Genomic DNA, 26872 nt, shown 5'->3' on the forward strand with positions numbered 1-26872 from the left:
TGAAATACTGTGAAATACTCTTAGATAGAGTGAGAGAAGAATGAGACGGAGACACAGAGACAGTGTTTGTGCGTCTGTGCATACGTGGTGAGACAAGTCAGAGTTGAACAAACCCGCTTCCACCACAGTGATTTGCAAGATACATGTTCAAAGGAGCCCCAAAGCAGCCAAAGTCTAGAGTGTATAATGGCCTGGATCTAGAGTCTACACCGAGGCCAGTATACACTCTAGACTCCAGCGAGTGTGTAATGGCCTGGGTCTATACCAGGCCATCACACACTCTAGACCCTAGAGTGTAAATAATGGCCTGGTTCTAGATTCTAGGCCCAGGCCAAGAGGGTCGCTGCATACAGAAGAAGAACATAATGTTATATATGCATACTGACATGTCTGCCCTCTTTTGTTTGATCATCAGGTTTTTGGGGTTTTTTTCTCATCACAATGGCAAAATATAAGAAAAACGTAAAAGCAATAATCCTCTGAATGTTTGCAGACTGAAAGGGGCAGTACTGTGTGGTTCAACAACAAACAGAAAGAAATAGACATTAGTCTGACTCTCAGCTCATGAGGAGAATCTGAGAGGTTCTGGTTCATGGACCAAACCCTCAGAGGCTGGTCCGCTTTGTTTGCAAGAAGTTGACAAAGTGACACATTCTAATACTACATCTCAAACACACCCACCTCATCGTATTGTTGTGTGTGTGTGTTGTTATTTGTATATGACATTCAAAAACGTGATAGATATTATTTATACTATTTATATTTTTACTTTATTATTTATTATTACGTGTAGTGTACATGAATCATAACCATAGACTCTAGACCCCTCAATGCCTCTTTGCCTTTCGCAGCCTAGATCATTTAGAACTTATAGTTATTAGTATAGCATTAGTGTGTGAATATTGATATTTCATATATTTTTACATTTTATTCTATATCGTGCTGCTTTTGGTCTATGCACCAACCTCAGAAGTCGGTTTTCTTGTACATGGAAATTTACTTGGTGATACAATTATTCTGGTTCAGATTCTGATATGGTCTGGAAATCATGGTAAACATTGATATTAAAAGATTACATAAGCCTCCTCAGCAAACGTTTGGTCATACTTGGATTCGTGTTGTCTTTTTAGAAAGGGAACGTGGATGCTTCCTGGAGCCACCCACGTCATGTTGAGACAGCCTGTTAGACGGGTCATGCGTCTTCTTTCGCAATGCTGGGAACCCTCCAGAACCCGGGATCTGATTGTGTTACTTAAGCCACCTGCAATGAATCCTGACCAAAATAATCAGATCCCAGTGTGTGTGTGTGTGTGATAGAGATAATCTCACTCTGCCAAGAAATACAATAACCATTTAGTCAATAGAGATCCTGGTAAGCCCTAAACTACAAAGTCCCCATCCTCAAGACCAGCACATGAACATAAACACAGAAACAGTAATATAGAGCATTGCTAATACTTTTTAACAATCTTCCCAGAGCCCCCACACACAAGATCGAGAGACCTGTAACTTTTCAATATGTGGTTGCATATTACATCACCATTGCAGGTTTCCATATTATATAACAAACAATAATGTACTCATATTATATTTGACTGTCTACATTACAATTATAAATGCAAATATATGCAAATGTTTTTTCTCTCAGTCCCTATGATTATTACCATCTGTAATGACATCATCTAGGTGAGCACTGGGAAGGTGACTCAGGAGACACCTGGATGCTTCTCCAATTTATATCCAAAGAACTGTTGTGTATATTAGGCCAATTTAACCATTTTAAAGTGTGAAAGGGTGATCATAGTTCAGTTAAAACTGATATTCTTCACGATTGAATTTATTTATATATTTATTATATATTTCACTCCACTCTAGTCAGTTTGTAAAGGGCAAACAGATCATCACATAATAAAACTCAAAATAAGAAAGAAAAACACTATTAAATTATGCTGACGGGGATTAATGGCCTTTCTCTCATTTTTGTTCCATGTTTGCTTTTTTTTAAACTCGGCTGTTATATACTTGTTATGTATCAGACTTTATGGCCATTATTCCAAGAAATCAAAATCCACGGTACTTTCACTCTGTGTTGTTTCTCGAAAACACCACAAACACTTTAACTATGACCAAATGCTTGACACGTTCAACATTCGGCTATTGTCGTCCCCAGAGGTTGAAGCCTGTTTCACAATGCAGCCCTGACAGCCACAGAGAACACTGTTGTTTTAGGTTGGTGTAAAGACGCCATTGCAATCACGCCTATAAGGTCCTATTAGAGGGGTGACGTTAGTGATGGGAGACAAGGGGAAACCTACAAAGGCTGTTGGCCCCCAAGGGCCCATCCAGTGGATGGTCATAGAGTAAGTGGTGAGAGGCAGAGAGGGGAGTTAGAAGGGAACATAGATTTTGGAATACAAACATTGGAAACAATGCAACGAGTGCAATGTGTTTATATTGGTGGTGTCTAGTATGTATGTGGATGGTTGTGTATGTGTGTATATGTATATCTATGTGCATGTTCGTGTGTGTGTGTGTGTGTGTGTGTGTGTGTTGCAAGTGTGTAGTTAAGGGTTGCTTTAATGTTAATTTTACCGCTGTGAAATCTCCCTCTTTCTTCCCTTCCCTCTATTATGTTCTCTCTCTCTCTTTTTCATAATGAGATCCATCCATCCCAATTAGAAGGTGTGGCTCTGTGTGTGTGTGTGTGTGTGTGTGTGTGTGTGTGTGTGTGTGTGTGTGTGTGTGTGTGTGTGTTGCTTCTGTACAGTTGTGTACATGGGTTTGTAAGTGTTGGTTGGTTTGTAAGTGTGCATGTGTGAGTGTGTGTGTGTGTGTGCATGCCTCTTTGTGTGCACATTTGTGTGTGTGTCATGTGTGTGTGTGCTTTTACAGTGGTTTGATATTACAAAGATCCACACACCGACACAGAAACGACACATTCAACCGCAACTGTTGTGCATGCTCTTGCGCAACACATACCACACACACACACACACACACATGGGGGAGCACACACACACACACACACACACACACACACACACACACACACACACACACACACACACACACACACACACACAGCACCAGCCAAAGATCAATCAAGCCCCTACCCTATCCCCTTTCTCACACATGTTTCAGGAGTGTGTTTTTGTTTTGGAAGGAAGAGGGGGTTAATTACCGACTCTCTCTCTCTCTCTCTCTCCAATTGGAAACATCTTTCCTTCCCCCCTACACACCCCCCAGTTCTGTCCCCCCCTCTCCTCTGTCTTGCATTCGCCAACCCGCCCCCCACTAAAAAACGAAAACATTAAAAATAAAGCATTTATTTATTATCCACAAACCTCAGCTTTTTGCGGCCCAATGGAGCCACAAGCTCGTCAAACATCCCCCCGAGGACTCCCTCCTCCCCTGAACACACAAGGTGCGGGTCTTTTCGAAAGAGGTGCTCTGGGGGAAGATGGGGGAGAGGGCTGGGGGTGGGGATGCTGAGGAGAGCACAGGGTTAAGTTCGGGAGCGAAAGAGAGAGAGAGAGAGAGAGAGAGAGACTGAATGGAGACCAGCTGCAGGGCACTGGGCACGGTCCAGGGAATGTTCCGGATGGATAGAGAGAAGACGGCTAGATCCCCTGGAGAGGAGAGGAGGAGACAGAGGGAGAAGAGGAAAGGAGAGGAGGAGAGGAGGTGAGGAATCGTGGCGATGGGAGAGGTGAAGAGACAGGAGAGGAAGAGAGGAGAGGAACCGGAAAGGAGAAGAGGTGAGGAAGGAGGAGAGGAAGAGCGGGAAGGAGACAGGAGGAGAGGAAGAGAGGAGAGGACAGGAAGGAGAGAGGTTCAGTTAAATGAAGGGGAGGGAGAGGGCAGGATAGGAGAGGAGAAAGGGGGAGATGTGAGAAAGATAAAGACAAGAAAGGAGTGGGGGTAAGAGAGATTACAGAGGGCGCAGGAAACAGGATGAGTACAGCTGGGCAGGGAGGAGCAGCGGGGTTAAATAGGCCTAATATGTACGTGAAAAGTGATAAGGGCATGACGGCTAGACCAACGCTTAAGAGAAGACCAGACATCTGAATGACATCAGCAGATACAGGAGAGAACCGTGAGAAACATCAATGTATCATAGAGTGAGAATATCAACAGGAAACTAGGGCTGTATTGATAGATGAATACAAATACAATGCAGCACTCTATTTTGGATGGAACTGCAGATTATCTCTTTGATCGCAACAATTCCCCAATAGCTAAGACATTCTTACATGCTCCTGGTATGACGCCTGGAAGACACAGGACACCACCTACTAAATATTTACCAAGGTAGTTATACAGTACAATGTAATCATATTCTGATGACCGCCCTGTGAGCCAGACAAATATTGACTTTAGTTAACAACCACCACACCTTCACTATTACAGACATGGATGATCCCCTTTCTAAATAGAGTCTAGAAGAGTCCAAGAGACTACTTTGGTCATTGTGTGTGTGTGTGTGTGTGTGTGTGTGTGTGTGTGTGTGTGTGTGTGTGTGTGTGTGTGTGTGTGTGTGTGTGTGTGTGTGTGTGCGCGCGCTTGTGTGTGTGTGTGTGTGTGTGTGTGTGTGTGTGTGTGTGTGTGTGTGTGTGTGTGTGTGTGTGTGTGTGTGTGTGTGTGTGAGGATCATCAACAGTAGCATATATTTGTTGATGGGACGGGTTTGATCTATATTAATGTTTGCAGTATAAGTCAGCAACAGCAACGCATCACAATTAAATGAAACATGAGCAGCGACAGCTACGAGGTAGGCTAAGATAAAGGTAGTGGGTAAATTTCATGGACGGTTGCTGCCCCCTTGTGTTTATAATGGAGCATAGCCACAGTATATAGCCCTAGAGCGGAATCACTCCTATGACCAAGTGATACACTTATGCTTTATTGATCGTTTGTTATTAAAAAGACAACAGGTGGCTGTTGTATTTATTTATTACAAAAATCCACTACCTCCCTTTGAGAACATAATGGAAACGATGCTTTATGTTTTGAGATACGGAAGATGAACCTGCACCTTCATCAATTCTATTTTAAATAATTGCACTATGAATAATGTAAGAGTAATATTGTAGTCTACGTGCAGGGATGTGAGAGTCAAATTACACGTTAAAAAATTTAATTATTTGTTAAATATGTAATTGTTTGAATAACTTGGAGACCATGCCTCTAGGTGGCAGCAGAGGTCCCATGGTTACTACAGTAGTGGGGTCCTAGAAGAAGAGACGCGTCATACAGTAATCTGCAGAGCTATGGGGCGCTGGGACAGCTGACACCGAGATCTCCCGAGGTAAACACAAACACAATCATATGCATCCCTACTTTTAATCGATATTATGTTTACTACCTAAAACCGACGCGACGTTTTGAATACTCTCGATGTGGGGTCGTTTTTCTTGGTTTTTTTTAAATGGTCAGCGTGTTCTTTTGGGTCATCCCCACATCCTCATCTCGGTATACCGATCGGGCCTACTGTAAATAATCTCCGATTGTATTTTAGACGTCGATGACATACATCTCAGAGGGTTTCAGGAGTGCTCCCAGATCACAAGCAAGTGGTTCTTTGTGAATACAAACGGTGTCGCCGTGTGATAGGACAGTGTATCACAGTTGTTTTGGTGTTTCCCATTCAACCGCACCGTATGGCGATTAACTGATGTTAATCTAAGGTAATAGTTTCACCATCGCTCGGGTGGTGGCATTACCTTATCTCCAGGCCTCGTTATGTCAAAGTGAATAGAGATGCCAGGTTCATGCTTATAACAAAACTGCTCCCCCATGGAGCATTTTTATGTATTTTTGTTTGTATTTTATACATGGTACGGGGTCTTGTCTCCAACTATTACCTGACGCCGTTTTATTTATAGGGATGACACTGGCATGTTTGAGGGTAACTTACTGCATATGAACATTAGTAAAACCAAAGTGTGGTTGGTGATTGATTGTAGACAAGGACCTTAAACTGGAAGATGCTGCATTCAAACAGGCTCTCACTCAGGAAACTGAAGTCCTTTTAGGTGAGCCTGAATCCTTTTGTTTCTGCTGGGGTCATTAATCAGTACGGTCGATGACAGAAACCTGATCAACACAATGATTTAAATGACAATTGCATGCCTCATAACAATCGAGGAAGGGATATGAAGGTTAGGGTCAACCCGTTCCCAAACAGAAGGAAGGCAAACACTATGCTGGGACATTACAAGTCATCCATGGCATAGTATAGTAATTAATTTGAAAAGTGCTTCAAACGCTCTAATATGTATATATGTATTATGTGTTCAATAATATATAATAATGATTTAGGAGTGTTTTAGGAAAGCATCGTGTCTTCCGCTGCTGTTGTGTTCTTACTTTCTAATCACAGAGTTTTAACTTTTATGTGTTGTGGACTAAGGAGTGACAATGCCCTCTGGGACTGTGATGTCTCTGAGGTTGTTTGATCTTGGGCATGGGTAACCAACCCATGCAGTTGATCTGAACTAATGCGATCTAATGTACTGCTGCAACGAGTCAATCAAGAGAAAAGTAATCTAATCTAATTTTGATAATGAGTAATCATTTTTAATTTTGTTCATTTTGATTGTTAATTTTGCAGTTCAATTGAAATATATACCACTTTGAACTTGTGATGGCATTTGCTATTATATACCACGTTATAGACTAAATGATGAATCGATTAATCAACACAATTATTCTCGAATCACATATAATCATTTCCATAATTATTATTACTTCTCGGCTAGTCTGGTCATACGGGCTTCCCAGGTAGCGCACGCAGGCCTGTTTGTGTCTGTAAGACGGCCTCCTCGTGTCCTAACCCCGCCGTGCGCCGCAGGTGGTTCTATGCTCCGACTCCAGACCTCTGTGGAGGAAGAGAGCAGCCGTGAGATCCAGCAGCTTCGCCAGGCCGTCGCCCAAGACGATGCCCGGCTCCTCGACGAGATGCTCAGCCAAGAGATCTACAAGAGGGTCATCAACTGCCGCGGCGGCTGGGGCATCGCCGGCACGCCGCTCCGCATGGCCGCCTCCAAGGGCCACCTGCGCTGCCTGCAGGTGCTGCTGGCCCACAGCGCCCACGTCGACTGCGTGGACGTCAAGGCGCAGACGCCGCTCTTCACCGCCGTGTGCGGCAAGTACCTGGAGTGCGTGCTGGCGCTGCTCAAGGCCGGCGCCGACCCCAACGGCAGCGTGGCCAACAACTGCTCCCCGGTGCTGACCGCCGCCCGCGAGGGCGACGCCGTCATCCTGCGCGAGCTCCTGCGCCACGGCGCCGAGGTCAACTCGCGCTCCAAGGTGCTGCTGTGGAGCTCGGGGGCGAGCGTGTCCAGCGGGCCGCTGTACCTGTCGGCCGTGTACGGACACATGGAGTGCTTCAAGGTGCTGCTGGTGTTCGGCGCCGACCCGGACTATAACTGCACCGACGGCGGGCTGCTGAGCCGCATCAAGCAGCCCAAGACGGTGCTGGAGATGTGCCTGCGGCACGGCTGCGGCGTGGAGTACGTGCGGCTGCTCATCGACTTTGGCGCCAACGTGTACCTGCCCACGCTGATCATCGAGAAGTCCACCAAGCAGAACGAGGCGGTGGAGCTGCTGCTGCGAGAGAGAGGTGAGGCCCGTCTTGGACGCGCAGTGGTGACTGAAAAAGAGTCTAAAGTTGTTGTGGAGACTCGTAGTTCAGACATAGAGGCAGGCTCTGTTTTGGGCTTTCACTTGTTTTTGTCACACCTACACAATCATGTGTTGATTGTGTCATGATGATGCGGTCATCCGACCGTGTATAGCTTTGCTATTGACTTATCTCGTAGTAGTAAGTCTTTATTACCAGCTATTGCTGGTAATAAAGTAAACGACATCTGCAGCCCTAGTTTCTGCCAGGGGAATTCTTAACTTTTCACACCCTGCTTTTTTTTGTTGTTGTCGTATCAGCTGTTTATCAGCTGATCGCTCACACCCCATTCATGGCAGTTTCATTTCCGCAGGGGGCAAACAGTGAAGATCTTTTGTTAGCAGTTCACATAACGTTTATGTTCTACAAAGTTAATCACCTGACCGTTAAGCTTGGACCGCAGAGATTAAATCGTTGGAAAAACACAACAGTACCGGAGTTGGGGGTTGAAAGCTCAACATTTGCAGACACTTTAAAAGTCAAAATGCAGAGGCAGCAAATAATGTAATCCAATGATAGGGAAGGTCAGATGAGGTATTTAACAAAGGGTGACTTGAAACACATCTACTTTTCCCTTATAAATTAATTTTACTTAACCTTTGTTTTGTTACTTAGTTTTATGCTCATAACATTCAATATCTGACCCATTTAGCAACTACCCCCCCAGGGGTTTGAACAAAGAACCTAACCTAAGGTGTGCTAACCACTATGCCATTGTGTCTGTGTTCCTTCTCACGGTTTCATTACCTTTTCGATCTGGGGAGTTTCTCCTTGCCCCTTTCGAGGCGTTAAGACTTATGCAAAGTGAATGTGAAGCCCTTTCAGACGTGACATCAAGGGCTCCACAGACACACAAGTGACTCTGGATTTGTACTAATCCGTCGACTGCTTTCTCTCCCTCCCCCTCGTAGGAACGCCCAAGTCTCTGGCCTCCCAGTGTCGACTGGCCATCCGGGGGCAGCTAAAGAGGGCCGACCGGATCCAGTGTGTGGACCAGCTGGCGATGCCGCGCAGGCTCATCGACTACCTGGAGTACAAGACCATGCCCGTCATGGTCCTATAGCTCGCCGACGACTGCTCGTCAACTCGGTGCCCCTGGTAGAAGTGCATCAGGTTATGCCTTAGTTTTCTTTTTTTCTTTTCTTTTCTTTTCTTTTTCGTTTAGTTTTCGTTTTTTATTTTTGGTCTTTACGGTTTTTTGAGCCATGTTTTAGTTTTTAGCTTTTTGTTGAGATTATGAAGAATTATTCATTTTCTACTTCATGGCGTACTCGTCGTCTCCCTCGATCTTAGATGTGCAGCTGGTTCTAGACTTACATTAAATGGGTCGAGCTCTCTGCAATTCTGTGCACTGCTTTCTCGTGCTTTATTTCTCATATGCATGTGTGTGTGTGTGTGTGTGTGTGTGTGTGTGTGTGTGTGTGTGTGAGAGCGAGAGAAAGGATGTCACAGTCCCCCCTGTGTAACGTGTTAAGAGTTGAACCCGTAAATGTTCTACAATAGAAAGAAATACATTGTTTGATGCGTTGTGTTATAGGTTCCACAAATGTCGACCGCCTAACCTGTAGGCATATTGGAGCAGAGGCATAACTCTACTTGATCTTTAAAAATGCTTATGATTACTTACTCACGAAGGTGTTCAAATTACTATACTCAATTCCACTCAACAAGAAAAAAAAGACACATTTGACATAAACTGAGTAACTAAACCAGTAATTCTCTCTTGTTTAAAAGAGAGAATTACCAGGATAATCTGCTCCTTGGACCCAGAGAACAATGCACAGCCTGGAAGCTCCTAATGTTCCATCATGAGTTCTGCCCAAAAGCTATACATTACAACGTGTGGATAATGTCCTGAATAATCGACTACAACACAACTATTGTGCATGCCAAACATCTGATATTAAACACAATGTATATTTCATTACTCTATACTGTATGTCCATGTCATACTTGGGGTTCATGTCCCGTTATGCCGTTCAGCTTTCAGGGCCTTGATGAATGGATGAATGGATTAATCCCATCGCTGGTTGATCTCGATGAGAGAGTGCGTCCAACTTCTAACACACATTCCTGCACACCGCCAGCCATAATAACGCCCCGCTTTCATGAAGGCTGGATGATTGATTAAGGAGGAGTAAGACGGCTCCAGGCCCTGTGCGCTCTGCCTCCACTCAATACGACCCGAGGTGAAATATTTCAATAACAACAAGAGCAGGAACGCTGAGACACCATGCTGAATTAGAAACGCATGGGTGTGCAATTTAAATTAGTATGTTATGTTTAGCACTCTGCAAACCAAAGGGGAGTTACCGGAATAGTCAGTGGCGTAGGAGTAGGATGACATTCACATAGCTGCCATGGATAGTGCCTGACTGAATAAAAACAGGCAATATATGGTTAATATTATTTTTTTGTCAGCATTTGTTCAGAGAAAAACAGAAGTTTAGTTGTCACATTTTATTACAAGTCATTTTTTGAGGAATAAAACAACTATTCTCCCCTACACTTTTACACCAATGGAAATTACATTAAATTAAATCACTTTTAACAGACAAATTATTAATCTCTTCATCTTCTGTGACTGTAAACAGCATTGCATCCGTTTCATTGCATGGACGACCCAGCAAGATTCAAAATGGACGACTAAGGACAACTTAAAATAACCTAAAGCCATTCCCCCCCAGACCATTGCCAAACACAAACAGACATGAGAAAGCACAACTTCATACACTGGTCACAGTGGTAGAAATGAAAGAATGACACATTTCCCTTCAAGTATTTGTTAATTTGGAGTTGCACAGGATAATATGGACACGGTCATGACGATCAACCTGGGTGAAGTAAGAGAATAAACGAGGAAACAGCTGCTCAAACCAACTTAAAAAATAACCTTGGATCAATCCAGCAAAATAATGAATGCACATGTAGAGCCCTTATTTGCACTGAGAAGACTGAAATATTTGGTCCCTTCCTTAGTTTGTGAGCGATCTTGATTTTGTCGTCGCCTTGGTTACAATCATCCCAACCCCACGTCCAGTGACATCATCACCACGAAGCCCAGAATCGACGTCCACGATGCTAGTTTCCCGTTTCCACTGGCAACGGAGAGGACACATTAGAAGAGAAGAAAAAAAAAAAAGGCACAACCTTCACCCACCTATGAACGAATGCTTTTCCACGCCATTCAGCGACCTAATGGGTTGCACAACTCATTTTTATCATCAGGGTCATTTTAATGTAAAGCTGTTCAAGACAAGGGACGAAGCCATTACCATTTCCCCCATTTAGTTTGTTATTGTATTGATTAACGATGGGTGCTAAAGGCCAAAGCAAATGGAGTGCAAATGTCACCTCATATTTGTAGCGCAAGAAACAGAATCATACTGCGCTCAAAGTTAAAGCACAAGGAGGGCAAATGTAGCAGGCTGTATTTTTGTGCTTGCATGGCACAGGACTGGAAAAGCAGGGCTGTTTGGGAAGATGGTGGGTACAAGGGCCATTCACGTTTTTAAAACAGCTCATTTTATTTCATGGAGTCAAATGCGATGTTTACGCAAAGTAATTATCGAGATTCTTCTCTAACAGATGTTTGAATCGACATTGTATCTCGATACTTTGGACGGAGAAAACCTCTGTCTCTACGCATCGCCGTCTCACAACCGTTTTCCTCCCCATCCTCCACTCACCTGACTTGAGCCTCCGGTATGATGTCATCCACCACCACGTACACCATGGCCCCCGCGGCAAACGCCAGCGCGTACGGCAACAGGGGCTCCGCCAGCACCACGGCAACGGCCCCTAGCAACCCCGCCACCGGCTCCACCATTCCACTCAGTTGGCCGTACCTGAGAGAGGGAGATAAGGGGATAAATAAGGGGCGATAAAGGAATTAACTGATTGTATACACACTCACACACACACAGAAACACATATACACAAACACCCATATGCACACACACACACACACACACACACACACACAAACACCCATATGCACAGCCACACACACACACAAACAAACAAACACACGCAAACAAACACATATAAACCCACACCCAGAGACATACACACACACGTACACAAACAAACACACGTATACACACACACACTTGCACACACAGTGCAGTGGAGCAGCAGGGTTTGGGCGTATTGATTGTGGATGCCTGTGCGGATGTGGGGATGGATCCCACGACCTTTGGACTGAGGGCCAAACACAACACGGGGTCTGTACCCACCAGAAGGCTCCCCACGTCGACATCCCAGCCCCTCGGAGAGGCAGGCTCACCGCCAACCCTTCTGGAAAGTTCTGGATGCCGATGCCAATGGCCAGGTTCCTGAGAGATTGAGGAAAAATGAAATATAACAAAACTATTTTCATAAAGGTTACAGTGTCGGTCCTTATTTGTACAGTGAAATACACTACAGTTGGAAACTTAGTCATCCCTCGGGTTCTAATGACCTTGATTACAGCGGGATAAGCAGAACATTCTTATACACAACAATAGTACATGCTCTCAAGGATAATTAACGTTACATCTTTATTTTTTTGACACATTTTGTTGTAGCTTCATGAAGAGCACAGTGGTTGCTTTTGTTCTAAATAATCCCAATAGGACTCCCACTTATTTTAAACTTACTTCTTCTTGTGGTTGGGGTTCATTGAACCATTTCTACCTGTTGCATTAGACATGTTGTGCTTAACATGACCACCAGATGTCACCAGTTCACCACAAAGTACCTTTGAGTGGTCCCTATTCTGGCGTTATCCCGATTCTAAACGCTACTGTTGTGGGGAGTGCTGCATAATGAACATCCAAGTAAGTTGATGGAAAGTCACTGGAGGTAAGCTTATATATACAATCGAACATGTACAGACACTCCTGCTAATAGAGAGAGTGAGAAGACTAACATAAATGACTACTATTGGTTGGAGAAAAAAAACTTGTTGAAGACTAGACACTATTCATTTAAATCAATAATGTCTATTTTTCATAAAAGTGAATGTGACGCAAATAATAAAGGCATGGTCAACTAGCCCCAGTAAACGTATTGTTCCCTTCAATCAATGTACTTCAAATGAAAGCTGTATATTTGTCTATTTAAGGAAAAGGGACAATTTGAAGAACCATGAAATGAATGAACATTAAATTAACATGAATATTAAAGCATCATTGTTGTGGAACTGGAAATGTTAAGTGTACCGGTATAGGGCTATGCCCATCAGATAATTATTAACATTAACCGTAGAGTAAGAAACCAACATATATCAGTATGTAATTCCTTAACACACGTAGTTGCAACTAGCCCACATACCACAACAGCAAAATACAAGTCCTATTCAGTTCTGAAATAGTTTTCATGGGGGTGGTGTTCAGTGGCATCATCTGGTTCACCCTATCCAACATGTCTGGGGCGTCACTGCCACAGACACCCGATGGTATGGTTATTTACTGATGTATTTATTGATTGCTGCCGGGATGTAAAAGAATTTCAACAATTATGACAAAATAAAGTCTACATGTGACGTTACACGACATGATCCTGAAGAATATTGATATCCCTCGCCTTAACTGAAGTTCGTAGAACTTGAAGTAGAACTTGGAGTAGAACTGCTAGGGTCATAACTGTGTCCCCCATGTACACACCCTCATCCCTACCCTACAACCCACTGACTTCCTCGCTCTTGACCTAAAATTGAGATAAACAAACAAAAAGGTTGAAAACTGAGCGCACACCCACTTCTCTCAGAATGCCATGAGTTTGATGAAAGAAGCAAACATCTACTGTGTGTGTGTGTGTGTGTGCGCATGCGTGCGTGCGTGCGTGCGTGCGTAGGAGTAGGATTAAGTGAAACATGTTCAACAAGAGCACATGAAGTTGCATGAATGTCTCTATGTGGTCATGTTTGGGTGCATCGCATGTTGGTATGTGTGAATATGCGTATGTGTGAGTGTGTGAGTGTGTGAATGCCTGCACACCCAAACATGCAATGCCCCATGAGCCTTCAGCAGCGGTCTTACCTGGCGCTCTCAAAAGTGGCAGACGGGGTCTTCCCTATGGCACCGAATCCTACACCCACAGCCAGGCCCTCTGATAAACACACACACACACACACACACACACACACACACACACACACACACACACACACACACACACACACACACACACACACACACACACACACACACACACACACACACACACACACAGCAAGGTGAGTGATGTATCGCCCGGGGGGGGGGCAGAGTGACATGAAGAGCATCAGATGAACAGACCACAAAAACATAACATTGAGGAGAGTGTCGGGGAAGAAGCATGAGACAAAGAGATGTGGGCCAGACAAAGAAAACACTGCTGTGGTGCATTTAGAGATGCACATTACAGTCTGTCACTTGGTACACATGACCACTTCAATCATACAATGCATGTTTGCAAACTGGGGTTGGGGTGGGGAAGCTGGGTGGATGGGACATTTAGTGTTTGTTAGGATAAGTTTACCGTAATTGTACCTAATTAAGATAATGTTACAAGTTATGAATATGGAGTTCATTAATCTTTTGAACAGCATTAATTTCAGCATATGCAATGCCATTTTAAATGAGGGGTTCACTATAGCAGTCAAACTCTTACACAGTATCCCTTTATCATGTAGATGCATCACAATGAAGTGCCTTCATTTTACTCTACTCATCTGCACAAGAACATATGATGATACACTTTACTATATGATGCTTCTGGAAAATGGCGTCACACTACCTGTTATTAGAACCAGTCAGTCTACTAACAAAACAGTGGTTATATGATGGCTTCCACAATAACACCATATATCCCCTGCTTCTCCTCCTCTGTCCCCTCTTCCCATCCTCTCCTCCCCCTCCCTCTCACCCCCTCTTCTTCTCCACCCTCCTTTCCTCCAATCTGCTCCTCTTCCATCTCTTCGATCCCTCCCATCTCTCCCCCTCCAAATCCTCTCTTCCCCCCTCCAATCTTCTCCTCCCCCCCCTCCCTCCCATCTTCTCCTTATGCTCTTCTCCCCCTCCCTATGTCCTCCTTTTAATCCTCTCTTCCTCCAACCCATCCTCTCCTCATCCTCTCCCCCACCCTCTCACCCCCTCCTGTTCCTCTCTCCCCCTCCTCCCACCATCTCCTTCCCCCCTTGCCTTGCACACCATTTATATCTCATTAGTTCTGCTTTTCTCACCCGCTGAAAATACGCCTCAGCTTGACCAGAAGTGAAAAGGTCAAACACTGCATTTAATCTGTTCTTGGACCACACAAACACTCAAGAGTGATGCTAAAACACTAACCCAGATTCTTTGTGATTCCTTTTATAATACTAATATAGATACCACTTGGTACTTACCTATATATTATTTATTGTTATATATTCTTGATTTGTAGTATGTATCTGGCCCTTGCGTTGACACAATAATGTTAATGTACAAAATGACCATTAAAAAATGGATTGCAAAACACTTTTACTTTGAAATATATATTTTTTTTTCAATCGTCTATTTCGTACAGTTATTCATATTACTATTAAGACAAGCGTCTGTGTGAAGATTTGCAGGGGAGCAACAGAAAACAGGACGTGAATCCGTCATGCTACCGAAGCAAACACCCGCTAATACAGAACGTAAACACAGCCCCCGTTCCCTGGTGGCTGCGGACCGTGGCTCAGTGGAGCACAGCCAGCCCCATCTCATGCCTTCTCATGCATTGCAGCTCAACAGCACTTCCAACCCACCACTTCCCCTCCGCCACCACTAGGGGGCAGTCAATGACGGGCCATGGGACCGAAGCAGCCTTTTAAAGACAGGCTTACTTAAGCTTCATCATAGTGTTGTGTGTGCTCTGTGCCTTCATGGCGGTCGTGTGCATTAAACATGAGGAGTGAGTTCCATCGTTGGGCTCCCATCGGACCGAGTGAGTGGCGAGGCAGCAGATGTTGCAGACTTGTTGGGGGGGGGGGGGGGTTGGGGGGGGGTGGGTGGGGAGAAAGATAAACTGAAGGACAGTTGTTGGAGATGGTAGGGATGGTTAGCTCACCTCTCAGACTAACCCTAACCATGGTGATGAGTGTTGGGTTGAGGCGGTGTCATTTTATTTGATTGTATTCAGTTATTTGCCAGGTGTTTTCCTCCTGTAAAAGGGACCATTATTACCTGAGCCCCAACCTAACCAGACCTGGGACCTGGTCTGTGTGCGAGGCGGATTACAAGTTCTACCATCATGTGTGGCCTCCAGGTCACAGTAGGAGAAGAACTGGGACATGGAACCAGCTGGGGCGTACGTCGTCAAACCCTGGTGTGACTTCAACCAAGTCACGTCCAATTGACTCTTTTCTTAATCACGTGGTTCTATGTCTGCTCTTCGCGATAAGGTGGTGTTGTGTTTGACTTGGTGGATGGATGACCTCAGGTGCACAGCCCACCTGTAGGCATCGTGCCAGAGACAGCGGCCTCGCTGATGACCTGCGGATGTGCTTCACATAACAACCCACTCCTTAATGAGCCACTCCTGTATTCAGCGTCCGACCCCTGCCTGAGCCCTAGTGACTTCCACTTGGATTCACCGTCTAGCCCCCGAGCTGTTGGCTAATGAACCGTCTCTGCGTTCAGCGTCTCCAACACGGAGACGAATCACTGATTCACCGACAACAGTGTCAGTCGATGTCATTCAGCCCGATGACTTAACGCTACAATCACTAAATAGTCTCCTATAGTTTCATCAGCACACTACATCCGATGCTCTCCTTGGGCTAAGGGTGCGTAGTGTAGTCATCAATCCACACCGGCTCGGTATCTAGAGAAAAGCTTTCTTTGTCCGATGACAAAGAAGCTTCGCTGCGGACCATGAAGACATCCGCAGCAGAGTGGCACTGGCACACGCAGCTACAGCAGCGGACAATGGCACCCCGGGCACGCGGCCGCTTCGAGTGCACCCCAGCCCTCGAGCAGAGTAGTGGTCTGGTTTCCTCTCCGGAAGCCAGCGGAAGGTTTTGATGCCTCCATTGAAGAGCTTGTCAGAAATGCCCACTATTCTACCCTGTGTGTGTGTGTGTGTCTGTGTGTGTGTAGGGGGATGTTAGTGAGTCTGTTTGTTGTCGCTTTCTTTACATTTTAATCAACTCTGGGTGGTGGTTATTTAAAGTCTACAGAGGTTTTCGAAGGATTGCAAAGAGGTATATTTCAATGTGTTCGCTATATGCACAAGAGACGTACGCACAGACAGATAAAATGCAAATGGTGAAAAAACAATGAATAATTGAATGTGTGCTCCATTTTTAACTCAAAAGATGAAAGGATTCTTGTGATGTGCAATGGCTAACCTATCATGCACAACACAAAGCCCATTGGCCACAGTTTTGAGATGATTGAGAGGCTTTCAAAAATCTAAATCTGTGTGTTTATTTCCAGACGGAAATGTTTGCAACAGAATATCATCGAAAACTTGTCATATATCTCCAATACATTTTCATGGCATCTTTCCCTTCTGCATTGCCGTAGTAAATGTAATCCACTTAAAGTAAATTGAAAAACAAGAAACCAACACAATGATTCTTAATCAATCAGGTTCCGTTGGATTCCATTTAGCCTGGCTCCGTTTTCCAAGCTACTAGCGAACGTGGTACCTTACTGCTGGCCTGCTACTGTCACTGACCTAATTATGGTGCTATCCAGTTGTATGGTACGCCGGTACGGCCCACCTAAAAATAAATCTCTTTACATTCTTTACACAAATACATTTTTGTTGTCGAGTCGTACGGTCGGCCTCACTGAACTCGCTCTACTTTCAGAATAGAGAGTGGGACAGAACAAAAGGGGGCGTTTCTCCGTGAAATGCCGCAAGAAAGCTGGGAGATTTACACCTTACGACTAGCACGTACCGGCGTACCATACAAATGGATAACACCATAAGACCTTATTATCACGATGTAGGAGCACAATAGCCCTAGCGCTCATTTAGCCGCCAAGACTATTCCTTCAGTCTTCACACTAACAGGAATTACACCTCATGACAGAAAAGACACCTCATGCCAGCGGGAATGATAGCGATCAATCCAACTGCTAACAACCGCCCACTCCCATGCAGTTAAGTAGTGTTAAGGTCAGGCGTTTCTGTCACAGTGAATAGGCAGCCTCAGCTTGAAATTGAATCTTCTCAGTCAAATGCACGGAATAGGGCCTTGTCTCTTGTCTATAATGATAGACAAGAAATAACAGTGCAAACAGCTAGAGAGGTGTGCAACACTCCATGAGCTGACCAAGTGCTCATATAGAGAGATCACATTATCTGACCAAAGATGTTTCTGAACATTTTCCAGAGGATTGAGTCAGCTCACTGCAATTTAGATAATTGTCTGCTGGCATACAGAGGTACAAATAAAGATGGAGGCTACAAATGTACTGAAACAAAATGTGTTTTGGTGAAGTGGCTTGGGATTGAACTGCGATCTGTGGTTCACTAGTGGTTGTACTAACACCCAGATACACACGTGTGCACAGGCACGCACACACACGCCACTCAAAGCCACAGGTAGAGAGGGGTTACGAATTGAAAAGGGAAGAAATATTTAAATGATGGAGCTTAAAGAAAACATAATTTCTATGAATGAGGGATGAAAAGCAATCCCAATTTTAAAGAACCATCAGATGGCAGCAATTGAAACAGAAGGGACACACTTTTTTCCAAAGATATTGAAATTCCAGGAATGTGCTAAAAACTATTGCCTCCAACTGAAAGGTAAAATTAAATAAGTTTGTATCTCAACACTCGTCTCCATTATATCTGAACCCAGCGGCCGTCTGTCTTTGCAATACCCCCATTTATTGTAATATTGAACATCAGCGGCATTCAATAAAAATTCAGAGGTCCAGTTGGAGAATATTTCCTCAAGCCAAGGTCCAGAACATCTTCTTATCTAACTTGCGTTATGCTTCAGTGCCAAATATATTGAAGTAGTTGAATCAATGTTTGTATGTAGTCAACAGCTGACTGAAATCTAATAAAGAAAGTACAATTCAATAATATTTCAATACTTCCATTACTCATGTTTTCACATTGCACAGGGGGATTAGGAATAAGATAAGTATGCTAACAATAAATAGATGTTATTTGCTCCATTGAAGTTAAATAAGGACTGCATTACAAAATAAAATGCCTAACAGCCATAACAGAAAAATGTGCATTTTACAATAAAGTGCTCCTATAGAAAGATTCAATAAAAATGTGGCTATTGCTTGAGTTTTCCTTTTTCTTCTATTTTGTTCACTCCATTTGTCCTCCAAACACTCCCAACTAACTCCCCCGCTGTCCCTGGTTCAGCAAGAGAAGAGCTGGGATGGTGTCAGGGCCATTCTCATACACATGGTGCTGACCACACACCAGCTATATCCCAGCTCCCAGCTGTATGTGGAGTAGACCACGGTCAACAGGTACCATCGCAGCTCCCAGCTGTATGTGGAGTAGACCACGGTCAACAGGTACCATCGCAGCTCCCAGCTGTATGTGGAGTAGACCACGGTCAACAGGTACCATCGCAGCTCCCAGCTGTATGTGGAGTAGACCACGGTCAACAGGTACCATCGCAGCTCCCAGCTGTATGTGGAGTAGACCACGGTCAACAGGTACCATCGCAGCTCCCAGCTGTATGTGGAGTAGACCACGGTCAACAGGTACCATCGCAGCTCCCAGCTGTATGTGGAGTAGACCACGGTCAACAGGTACCATCGCAGCGCTCTCGGAACATAGGAGAGACTGCTTTTAAACTGACGTGTGAACGATGAACATGTTAGAGTGTCCGTTCCTGATAAAAAGCTATTTTTTCAGTCTACTTTTCTCAATTTGAAGCGTGCAGCATTTAGGCCTGTGATCTTAATGAAAGAGCAGCGGGTCACTTTGTTTGGACCAGTTCAGACGGGCAACCTGGTAGTGCACGCTTCCTTTGGGACAGGCAGGCGTTTCTCCTCTGGGTCAAGCCTCAGGTCACATGTTGATTAGAGATGGGAGTGGGTTTCTAAAGTACAATCTTTTTTTCGCCTTTTTTGAATTTGCCTTGTTTCCGTTTATTGAGGGTATTTATATTTATGGGTGAAGACTGAGATCAGATCACTCATACCAAGACACACACACACACCATGCAGTTACATTGGGAGACCAAATGGAAGCTCTTCAACTCACCAATTAGTAACTAAAAGGTGGTCAGAATGCGATTTATCTTCAAGAAGGTTAACCGTACACAGAATATGTCTTGGTGTGTGGAAGCTTGGGAAAAAAAAATGCAATTACACACTTCCACTTGAGTAATGTGGATGGTGTGGCAGACCACAAATCATGTTTCTGTTTTGTCGAAAAACAGAGCTTGACAATTGTCTCTAAAGCCAATGAATCTGAAACCCTCAGGCTCAAACAATTGCATTCTGTTTCATTCCGCTGTGCATATATATTGCTTTTTAATATCACCTGCACCTCACACTTCTTTCAGTCAAAGCGTGTGCAAAATGCAATGGTGTAGCAGCTACAACATGTAATGCATCATACATAAGTATAATATACAAGCATACAAGTTGTAATGGATGCTGCTTTTCACGGTCACTGTCCCAGGATGTGAAACAGCGAGCGAGCTGTTCCAAGTTATGTCTTTCAGTATTACTTTTATCCTAATATACTCGTCCAATGTCCCTAATTGGCTTCTCCATCACACTGTACCACAGCATATGTACCACGGCCCAGCCATCAAAGGGCTGCTTGCATTCGCCTTGGGTCTAATAGACAGAATGGAGAAGCATCTCAGCAGACAGGGAGCGTTACTCAAACCTCACAAAGAGCATCGTCTCTCATTACTGGAGGGCTAGCCGTGTTAGAAACTAAACTAAACTTAGTTACATTTCAATAACTTATCATGATATGATTCTCTTGATGCATGGACTTGCATGGAAAGAATACGTTTCTCATTTACAATTGAACAGTTTTATAATATGTTGATTTGTATAACTCTCCTGTACTCTCTGCCCGGAGACCCTCATTTCCCATCTGGGATTACATCTGACCCTGTAACTGAAACATCCCGTCCCGAGCAGTGAACCTACAGGGACACTGAACAGCGCTCGGCCCCTGGGCTCACCTGGGATGTTGTGGATGGTGATGGCCAGGATAAGAAGCATGATTCGTCTCCAACTGCTCCCCCTGCGCACCATCTCTTCCTGTTCCTGTCTGTGGTCCGGGGCCTCGGGGCCGTCCGCGTGGAGGCTGCCTCTCCTCCTCTGGTGCACCTCACCGTTCTCGATCTTATCTGAATGTTGGCAACACAGAACAGCAGAGGGATGTATGGGTAACCTGGCCCACAGGAAGTGCCACACTTGCTGCGTGTGTGTGTGTGTGTGTGTGTGTGTGTGTGTGTGTGGTGTGTGTGTGTGGGGGGGGGGGGGGGGTGGTGGTTGGTGCTTGTTTCAAAATAAATCAAAGAATGGAATGTTGCACTTTTCTTTTCTGGAAAACATTGATGGTGTACAACAGGGCTATTCAACCTCCTTATCAAGTGGGCCAAAAAGGAAAACCACGCGTAGTAAAACTATGTCAATGAATCGCTACAAATAAATCTTACTTAAAGTAGTCTTAACTTAATAGATAGATAGTACTACTACATGGAATAAACTTGTCAGACGCATTCCTTTCTTCTTTACTTTTAATCGTATCATTATAACATTTTTTGTTGATAAATATTTGTCGGTCCATTCGCTTTTGAATTGGCGATTTTCACAATCAAGAATACGTTTTTTTGGCTTGGAGAGAGACATCTTGAAGCGTGTTGTTAGCCTAGCTGAAGTGACTTTCTCCGTGGCTCACCAGCATAGAATACAACATGAGCTTGACTGAGCCAATAGCAGGCAGACAGAGCCTTATAGGCATGTGTATGACAGATTTAATGCATTTGTTTTACTCATCATATTACAAAAAAATAAGAAGGGCCGTATTGGGCCCACAGGCCACTAGTTGAATAGGCCTCGTGTACAAGCATCAGCTGTCCTGTTGACACAAAACAGCAACTCCTGACGCGTTAAAAGCATGGCCTCTAACTTAAAGCCACCCAAACTGGAAGGGTGAAAAAAAAATCCTGGGAAAGAAGTGGAAAAACTGAATTTGACATATGCCGAAATGTATCAATATAAAATAAATATCCTAAATTATCAAGTGAATTGAGTGAGTAAATGTATAAGGTGTTTTCTGGATGCAATAACTGAAAGCCACATGCAGTGGTTTAAAGCAACCTGCTGCACTTATATTAAACATCCATGGAAAATCTATAAACATCTATGTAAATATATATATATATGCAGAGACCAAGGCTTTCCCACTAGAATACTTCATTATTTAATCACTTTGATAAAAAGAAACATCCTCTCAATGGCTCAAAACCACATGCAGAGGCTTTTGCTCGAGCCTGTTGGCTATCAATCGATGTCAGTGCAATTTACAGACGCCCTCAGACATTTGGAGGAATGTAAAATAGATTGAAAAACCCTGACCCTCAATTAAATTAAAAATGTAATTATTATCTTTAATTAAACCATAAGCTCATTATATATAAGCTATCATAGTGTATATTCAGCAGAAACGATTGACTGACTATAAATTTCAAAGGGGCAGTACTGGAGATTTATATTTAAACGGGCAACCAAAGGTAGGCAAGGCAACTTTATTTATATAGCACTTTTCATACACAAGTGCTTCACATATAAACATTGTCATACAATAAAAGAAAAATAATAGATAAGTAAAAACGTAAAATAGATAGAAAATTAAAGGCAAAGTTAAAAAAAGAAGCATTTTAGAAACATTTTAAAAAGGCAAAGTTAAAAAAAAAAGAAAAAGCATTTTAGAAAGTGAGAAAATAAAGGCAAAGTTAGTGGATTTAAGATTTAGCAGAAAGCTAAAGCAAACATAAAAGTCTTCAGTCTTGTTTTAAAAGCTGTCAGAGTTGGGGCAAGTCTTAAATCCTCAGGGAGTTTATTTCAGCTATTTGTTGCATAGTAACTAAATCCTGCTTCCCCATGTTTCGGGTTGACTCTGGGGATAATTAACAGATTGGTCTCAAAAGATCTTAGTGGCCTAGAAGGCTTATGTAGTGGCATATCAGTTAAATGGCCCTAAACCATGTAGGGATTTATAGGTTAGCAACATGATTTAAAAATCAATTCTCTGACATACAGGGAGCCAATGTAACGATTTAAGAATTGGTGTAATATGTTCAAATTTTTTGGTCTTTGTTAGAACTCTAGCAGCAGAATTCTGAACAAGCTGTAGTTGCCTTAGAGTTTTTTTGGGAGACCTGTAAGGAGACCATTGCAGTAATCAAGCTTGCTAGTGATCTTCGGTAGACATAAGCCCTCTAAGTCTTGCTACGTTATTAAGGTGATAATATGCAGATTTTGTAACTGATTTGATGTGACTGTCAAAATGTAAATCTGAATCCGTGATAACCCCTACATTTCTGGCTTTGAATGAGGTTTTCAGGGACATCGAGTGAAGGTGTTGGGTTACTTTAAGCCTTTCGGTTTTAGCACCAAATACAATTATCTCGGTTTTGTCCTCATTTAGTTTAAGGAAATTTCGGCACATCCAGTCTTTGACTTGCTCAATGCACTGGCAGATCTATGGGTTGATAATCATTTGGTGATAGCGATACATAGATTTGCGTGTCATCAGCATAGCAGTGATGGTCAATATTGTTATTTTGCATGATGTGCCCTAGTGGGAGCATGTAGATGTTGAATAGAGAGGGTCCTAAGATCGAACCTTGTGGGACTCCACATGTCACGTTTGTTGATTCTGAAACAAAGTCGCCAATAGAAACAAAGTAGTTCTCATCACGCAAGGTAGGTAGTATCTCATCACACATGAGCTGATGGACAGAAGGAACAAACTTATTGGTGTAAGAGTTGATGAAATAGGGAAAGTCTGGCCCCAGGCTGAGACAAACACTGATGGGTTGGGGACAAGGTTGGTAGCTATTTATTATTTAGTAATGAAGAGGAGGCTTTTAACCAGGCCCAGTTATAAGGAGCAGGTAGGAGTTAGGCATCTGTGTGTGTGCGTGTGCGTGTGTGTGTGTGTGTGTGAGATCTGATCTCAGTCTTCACCCATAAATATAAATACCCTCAACAGAATCAATGGAATACTGCTCAGCTTAAATGGCTAATTCAAATGTATAAAGTGAAAAAAAAGATGCCTACTGGCAGACTGTTAACGCTGTAGTGTGAAGGCGTAGTACTGTAAAAACAAAAGAGCCATGCTGAGGATCTATGCACTCACAGCACATCTTAAGACGCCTTGGATAAAAGCATTGTCAACCAAAACTAATACATTTATTTATGTTTTTGTGTCTGCAAGCATCTCTCTCTGTGGGTGCACACGGTCCCTCACAACCTCATTAATGAATGCCCTATATGTGTTCCCTCCGACACTTCTAGCAAGATCTGTTCCGTCTCAAAACAACGCACCATACGCTTTTAATTCCACTTTTATTTCCACTTCAATAAATAAAAGATATCCCTGCCATCTCCTTGCGAAGGCATAGTTAACACTCTGACATTATCAACACCCAACCTTCTGGCTGAGCTGGGCTGGTGGTTGTTCTACGGATTACGTGAGCTTGACACCTACAGCACATGGCGATGGTGAGAGCCCCCAGTAGGAAGACCAGGGCAATAAGTGGACTCATGGCTCGTGGCGTCGTGCACGAGCATAAGCGTGTCTTATCTGTGCTCCTCTGTGCATTATTGGGTTAGATCAAAATTAGGCCATTACGTGTTGCGTTGATGACGGGCAGCATTTTGCACTTTCATCTTTTCTCGTATTTATCTCGCGTGTAAATTTTTTTTTTTGACTCCCTCTCTCTGTCTGTCTCAACAATCTCACGCTGTCTCACCCACTCAATCTCTCCTGATCGCGCACACTCCCAACCTCTCTTCATCCACTCACTCTCCCTCTCTCTTCAACTCCCTCATCCTCTCCTCTATCACAGCCTCCCCCTCTCTCCATCTCCCTCCTCTCTCACCTTCTCCTCATCTCCTCATCTACTCACCCTCCCTCCCTCTTCAACGCCCCCTCTTTCTCTCCTTCTCTCCTCTCTCACGGGTCCCCCCCCTACATCTCCATCCCCCCTCATATCTCTCTCCGTCTCCCCTTCAGACACATTTTTCTGTCTCTCGTCCCTCGCCCTCCGTGCATTAAGTTGTTCTTACAGATTGTTGTTTACCAGATAATGCAATCATTGAAACCACTTCTGTCTGCCTCAGTCGTCTATGCTCTATAATTACCTCTGCCAGGGAGGTTATGTCTTCACCTCTGTCTGCGTGTGTTTATTTTCTTGTATCGACCCTGTCTGTGAACAACATATCTCAAAAAGTAAAGTGAGGATTTGCACCAAATTTAGTAGAATAGTCGGTCACTGGTCACTCTAAACAGATTTACACCAAATCTGCCAGGGATGTTCGTCACACGACTCAGAGGTCCACCTCCCAGGGCCACAACCACTAAGCTTTTCTGCATGACCCTAATGCCTGGAGGCCTGTGATCTACCGCACATTTTCGGGTCCTATCATGGGGTTAAGTAATAGGAGACTACCTTTGTCTCTCCATCTCAATGGAGCAACATTGCGTACGCATGCCCAATTCACACTCTGTCTAGACTTCTGTTGTTTAATAAAACTTTCGCAATGCACAGTGAGTTGTTATTATTAAAGTCTGCCATCAGCTGACTGCATCTCATTAAAACAGACTAGACCCTCAAGAGGAACCTTTCATTCCCTTGTTCAACAATTAGCAACACATTTGGAGATGAAGTTTGTGTCTTTTGTGTTCATTAAAACTCTGGAAGCCCCACAAAAAACTGTCATACACATGCAGAGTTTTACGCTTCGTTTAGACCGTGTGCATCTAGGTTATTCACACCAGCTCCAAGAGACGGTGTTCTCTTACCTGTCATACTCAGAAGTTTGCTTCTTCGGGTAAGGTCAGTGAAGTGTTGAAATAATGTGGTGAAAATGGTACAAAAGGGGAGAAAACCATGCAAAAGTAACAATCCAAGCAGATCCAGAAGGCTAGAAAAGGAGGATGCGACCAATCAAAAGTCCCAATGAACAACATTTTGAGTACGCGGTGACACGGGGAGGGGTAGGGGATCGTGCGAGTGTCCCGAAATATCGTAAAGACAGATGTGCAGGTGGCACAACAACAGACCTTGAGAACCACATTGACCTTGAGTGTATTTTTCTCTCTCTCCCATCTGGAATGGAAGACATTCACACATCTCCTATAATGGGGGTCACGAGTCTCCAGTCACATGTGTGACTGATCCCCACACATGTAGAGGTCACGGTGTTTGGCCCCCAGCCAGAAGGGACCGCCAGAAGGCATCCTTGAGCAAGCTGTTGAAACCCTGTGCCGGCTCCTTAATGACTTGAATGTATTTGCTGAAAGTCGCTTTGGATAAAAGCGTCTCCTAAATTGCTAAATAATTCATAGCGCACAGTGCAGGGATATACCGCACAGGGCTAGACGTCCAGAAGCATATTGATATCACAGCCCCCATATATCCCATATTTAGACAGCCAACCAGGGCAACGTCATTATTGCATGACTAATTGATGGTGGTTACAATTAGCATGGGCATTGATGGCAGCAAATAAGGGTTCTCACACAGGCACACAGTAACACACACACAAGTGTATAGACATGCACTGCACACACTCCGGGTAGCTATATCATTAACGCTCATATGTCAATCTCCTCTGCACAGCCGTGGCGGGGAGCCCTGTCACGTTCAGTGATAACTGGGTGGGAACGCGGTGGCAAGAAGACAGCTTTACAATGAGGATGTGCCACTTAACTTGGGCGCACACACACACAAACAGCCACGCACGCACGCACGCACGCACGCACGCACGCACGCACGCACGCACGTACGCACTACTTCTCAATCCCTATTCGAGTACCCGCCACCTATCTGCAATGCAAGGCTTCACTCCCCGAGCCGCCCCTCCCCTTCCTCTCTCATCGCTCACACCGAGCTCCATTATGGCTCTGTTATTGTAGCTGGTTCCTCAGTCTCACCTATCTCAAGCATGTCCTTATTGTCAACAATACCTGCCCTTACACACACACTGTTCCAGTCACACA

At 44.0% G+C, this 26872-nt stretch overlaps 2 protein-coding genes across 4 annotated transcripts in view; one reads left to right on the top strand and one right to left on the bottom strand.

The window, feature by feature from the left end:
• The first annotated feature begins 5277 nt into the window (after nucleotides 1–5277).
• On the top strand, nucleotides 5278–9932 carry asb12a (ankyrin repeat and SOCS box-containing 12a). Of its 2 annotated transcripts, XM_084485654.1 has the most exons (4): nucleotides 5287–5308; nucleotides 6005–6035; nucleotides 6854–7624; nucleotides 8596–9932. In XM_084485654.1, the coding sequence occupies exons 3-4, from the start codon at nucleotides 6862–6864 to the stop codon at nucleotides 8745–8747; spliced, it is 915 nt and encodes a 304-aa protein (XP_084341780.1). In that variant the 5' UTR covers nucleotides 5287–5308; nucleotides 6005–6035; nucleotides 6854–6861; the 3' UTR covers nucleotides 8748–9932. The 2 variants fall into 2 exon arrangements, with proteins under 2 accessions (XP_084341779.1, XP_084341780.1); XM_084485653.1 differs by lacking the exon at nucleotides 6005–6035 and having other exon boundaries at nucleotides 5278–5308.
• A 248-nt stretch (nucleotides 9933–10180) lies between these two features.
• The window catches only part of slc39a11 (solute carrier family 39, member 11), a 60416-nt gene continuing 43724 nt past the window's right edge, over nucleotides 10181–26872 (bottom strand). For both annotated transcript variants that reach the window (XM_084485652.1, XM_084485651.1), the window contains exons 6-10: nucleotides 20817–20984; nucleotides 13708–13777; nucleotides 11923–12021; nucleotides 11374–11532; nucleotides 10181–10782 (exon numbers count right to left, since the gene is read on the bottom strand). In XM_084485652.1, the coding sequence (XP_084341778.1) occupies nucleotides 10704–10782; nucleotides 11374–11532; nucleotides 11923–12021; nucleotides 13708–13777; nucleotides 20817–20984 (575 nt within the window). In that variant the 3' untranslated portion in view covers nucleotides 10181–10703. The remainder of the gene's footprint in view (nucleotides 10783–11373; nucleotides 11533–11922; nucleotides 12022–13707; nucleotides 13778–20816; nucleotides 20985–26872) is intronic.

The sequence above is a fragment of the Micromesistius poutassou genome (assembly GCF_964030765.1).
Source record: "Micromesistius poutassou genome assembly, chromosome: 21".
In the NCBI taxonomy this organism is placed as follows: domain Eukaryota; kingdom Metazoa; phylum Chordata; class Actinopteri; order Gadiformes; family Gadidae; genus Micromesistius; species Micromesistius poutassou.

What these genes read in the sequence shown, in the direction of transcription:
- asb12a (XM_084485653.1), top strand. Translation starts at nt 6,862, where the DNA reads ATGCTCCGACTCCAGACCTCTGTGGAGGAAGAGAGCAGCCGTGAGATC. An exon ending in GCTGCTGCTGCGAGAGAGAG is followed by an intron (nt 7,625 to 8,595) that starts GTGAGGCCCGTC and finishes TCCCCCTCGTAG; the next exon opens with GAACGCCCAAGTCTCTGGCC.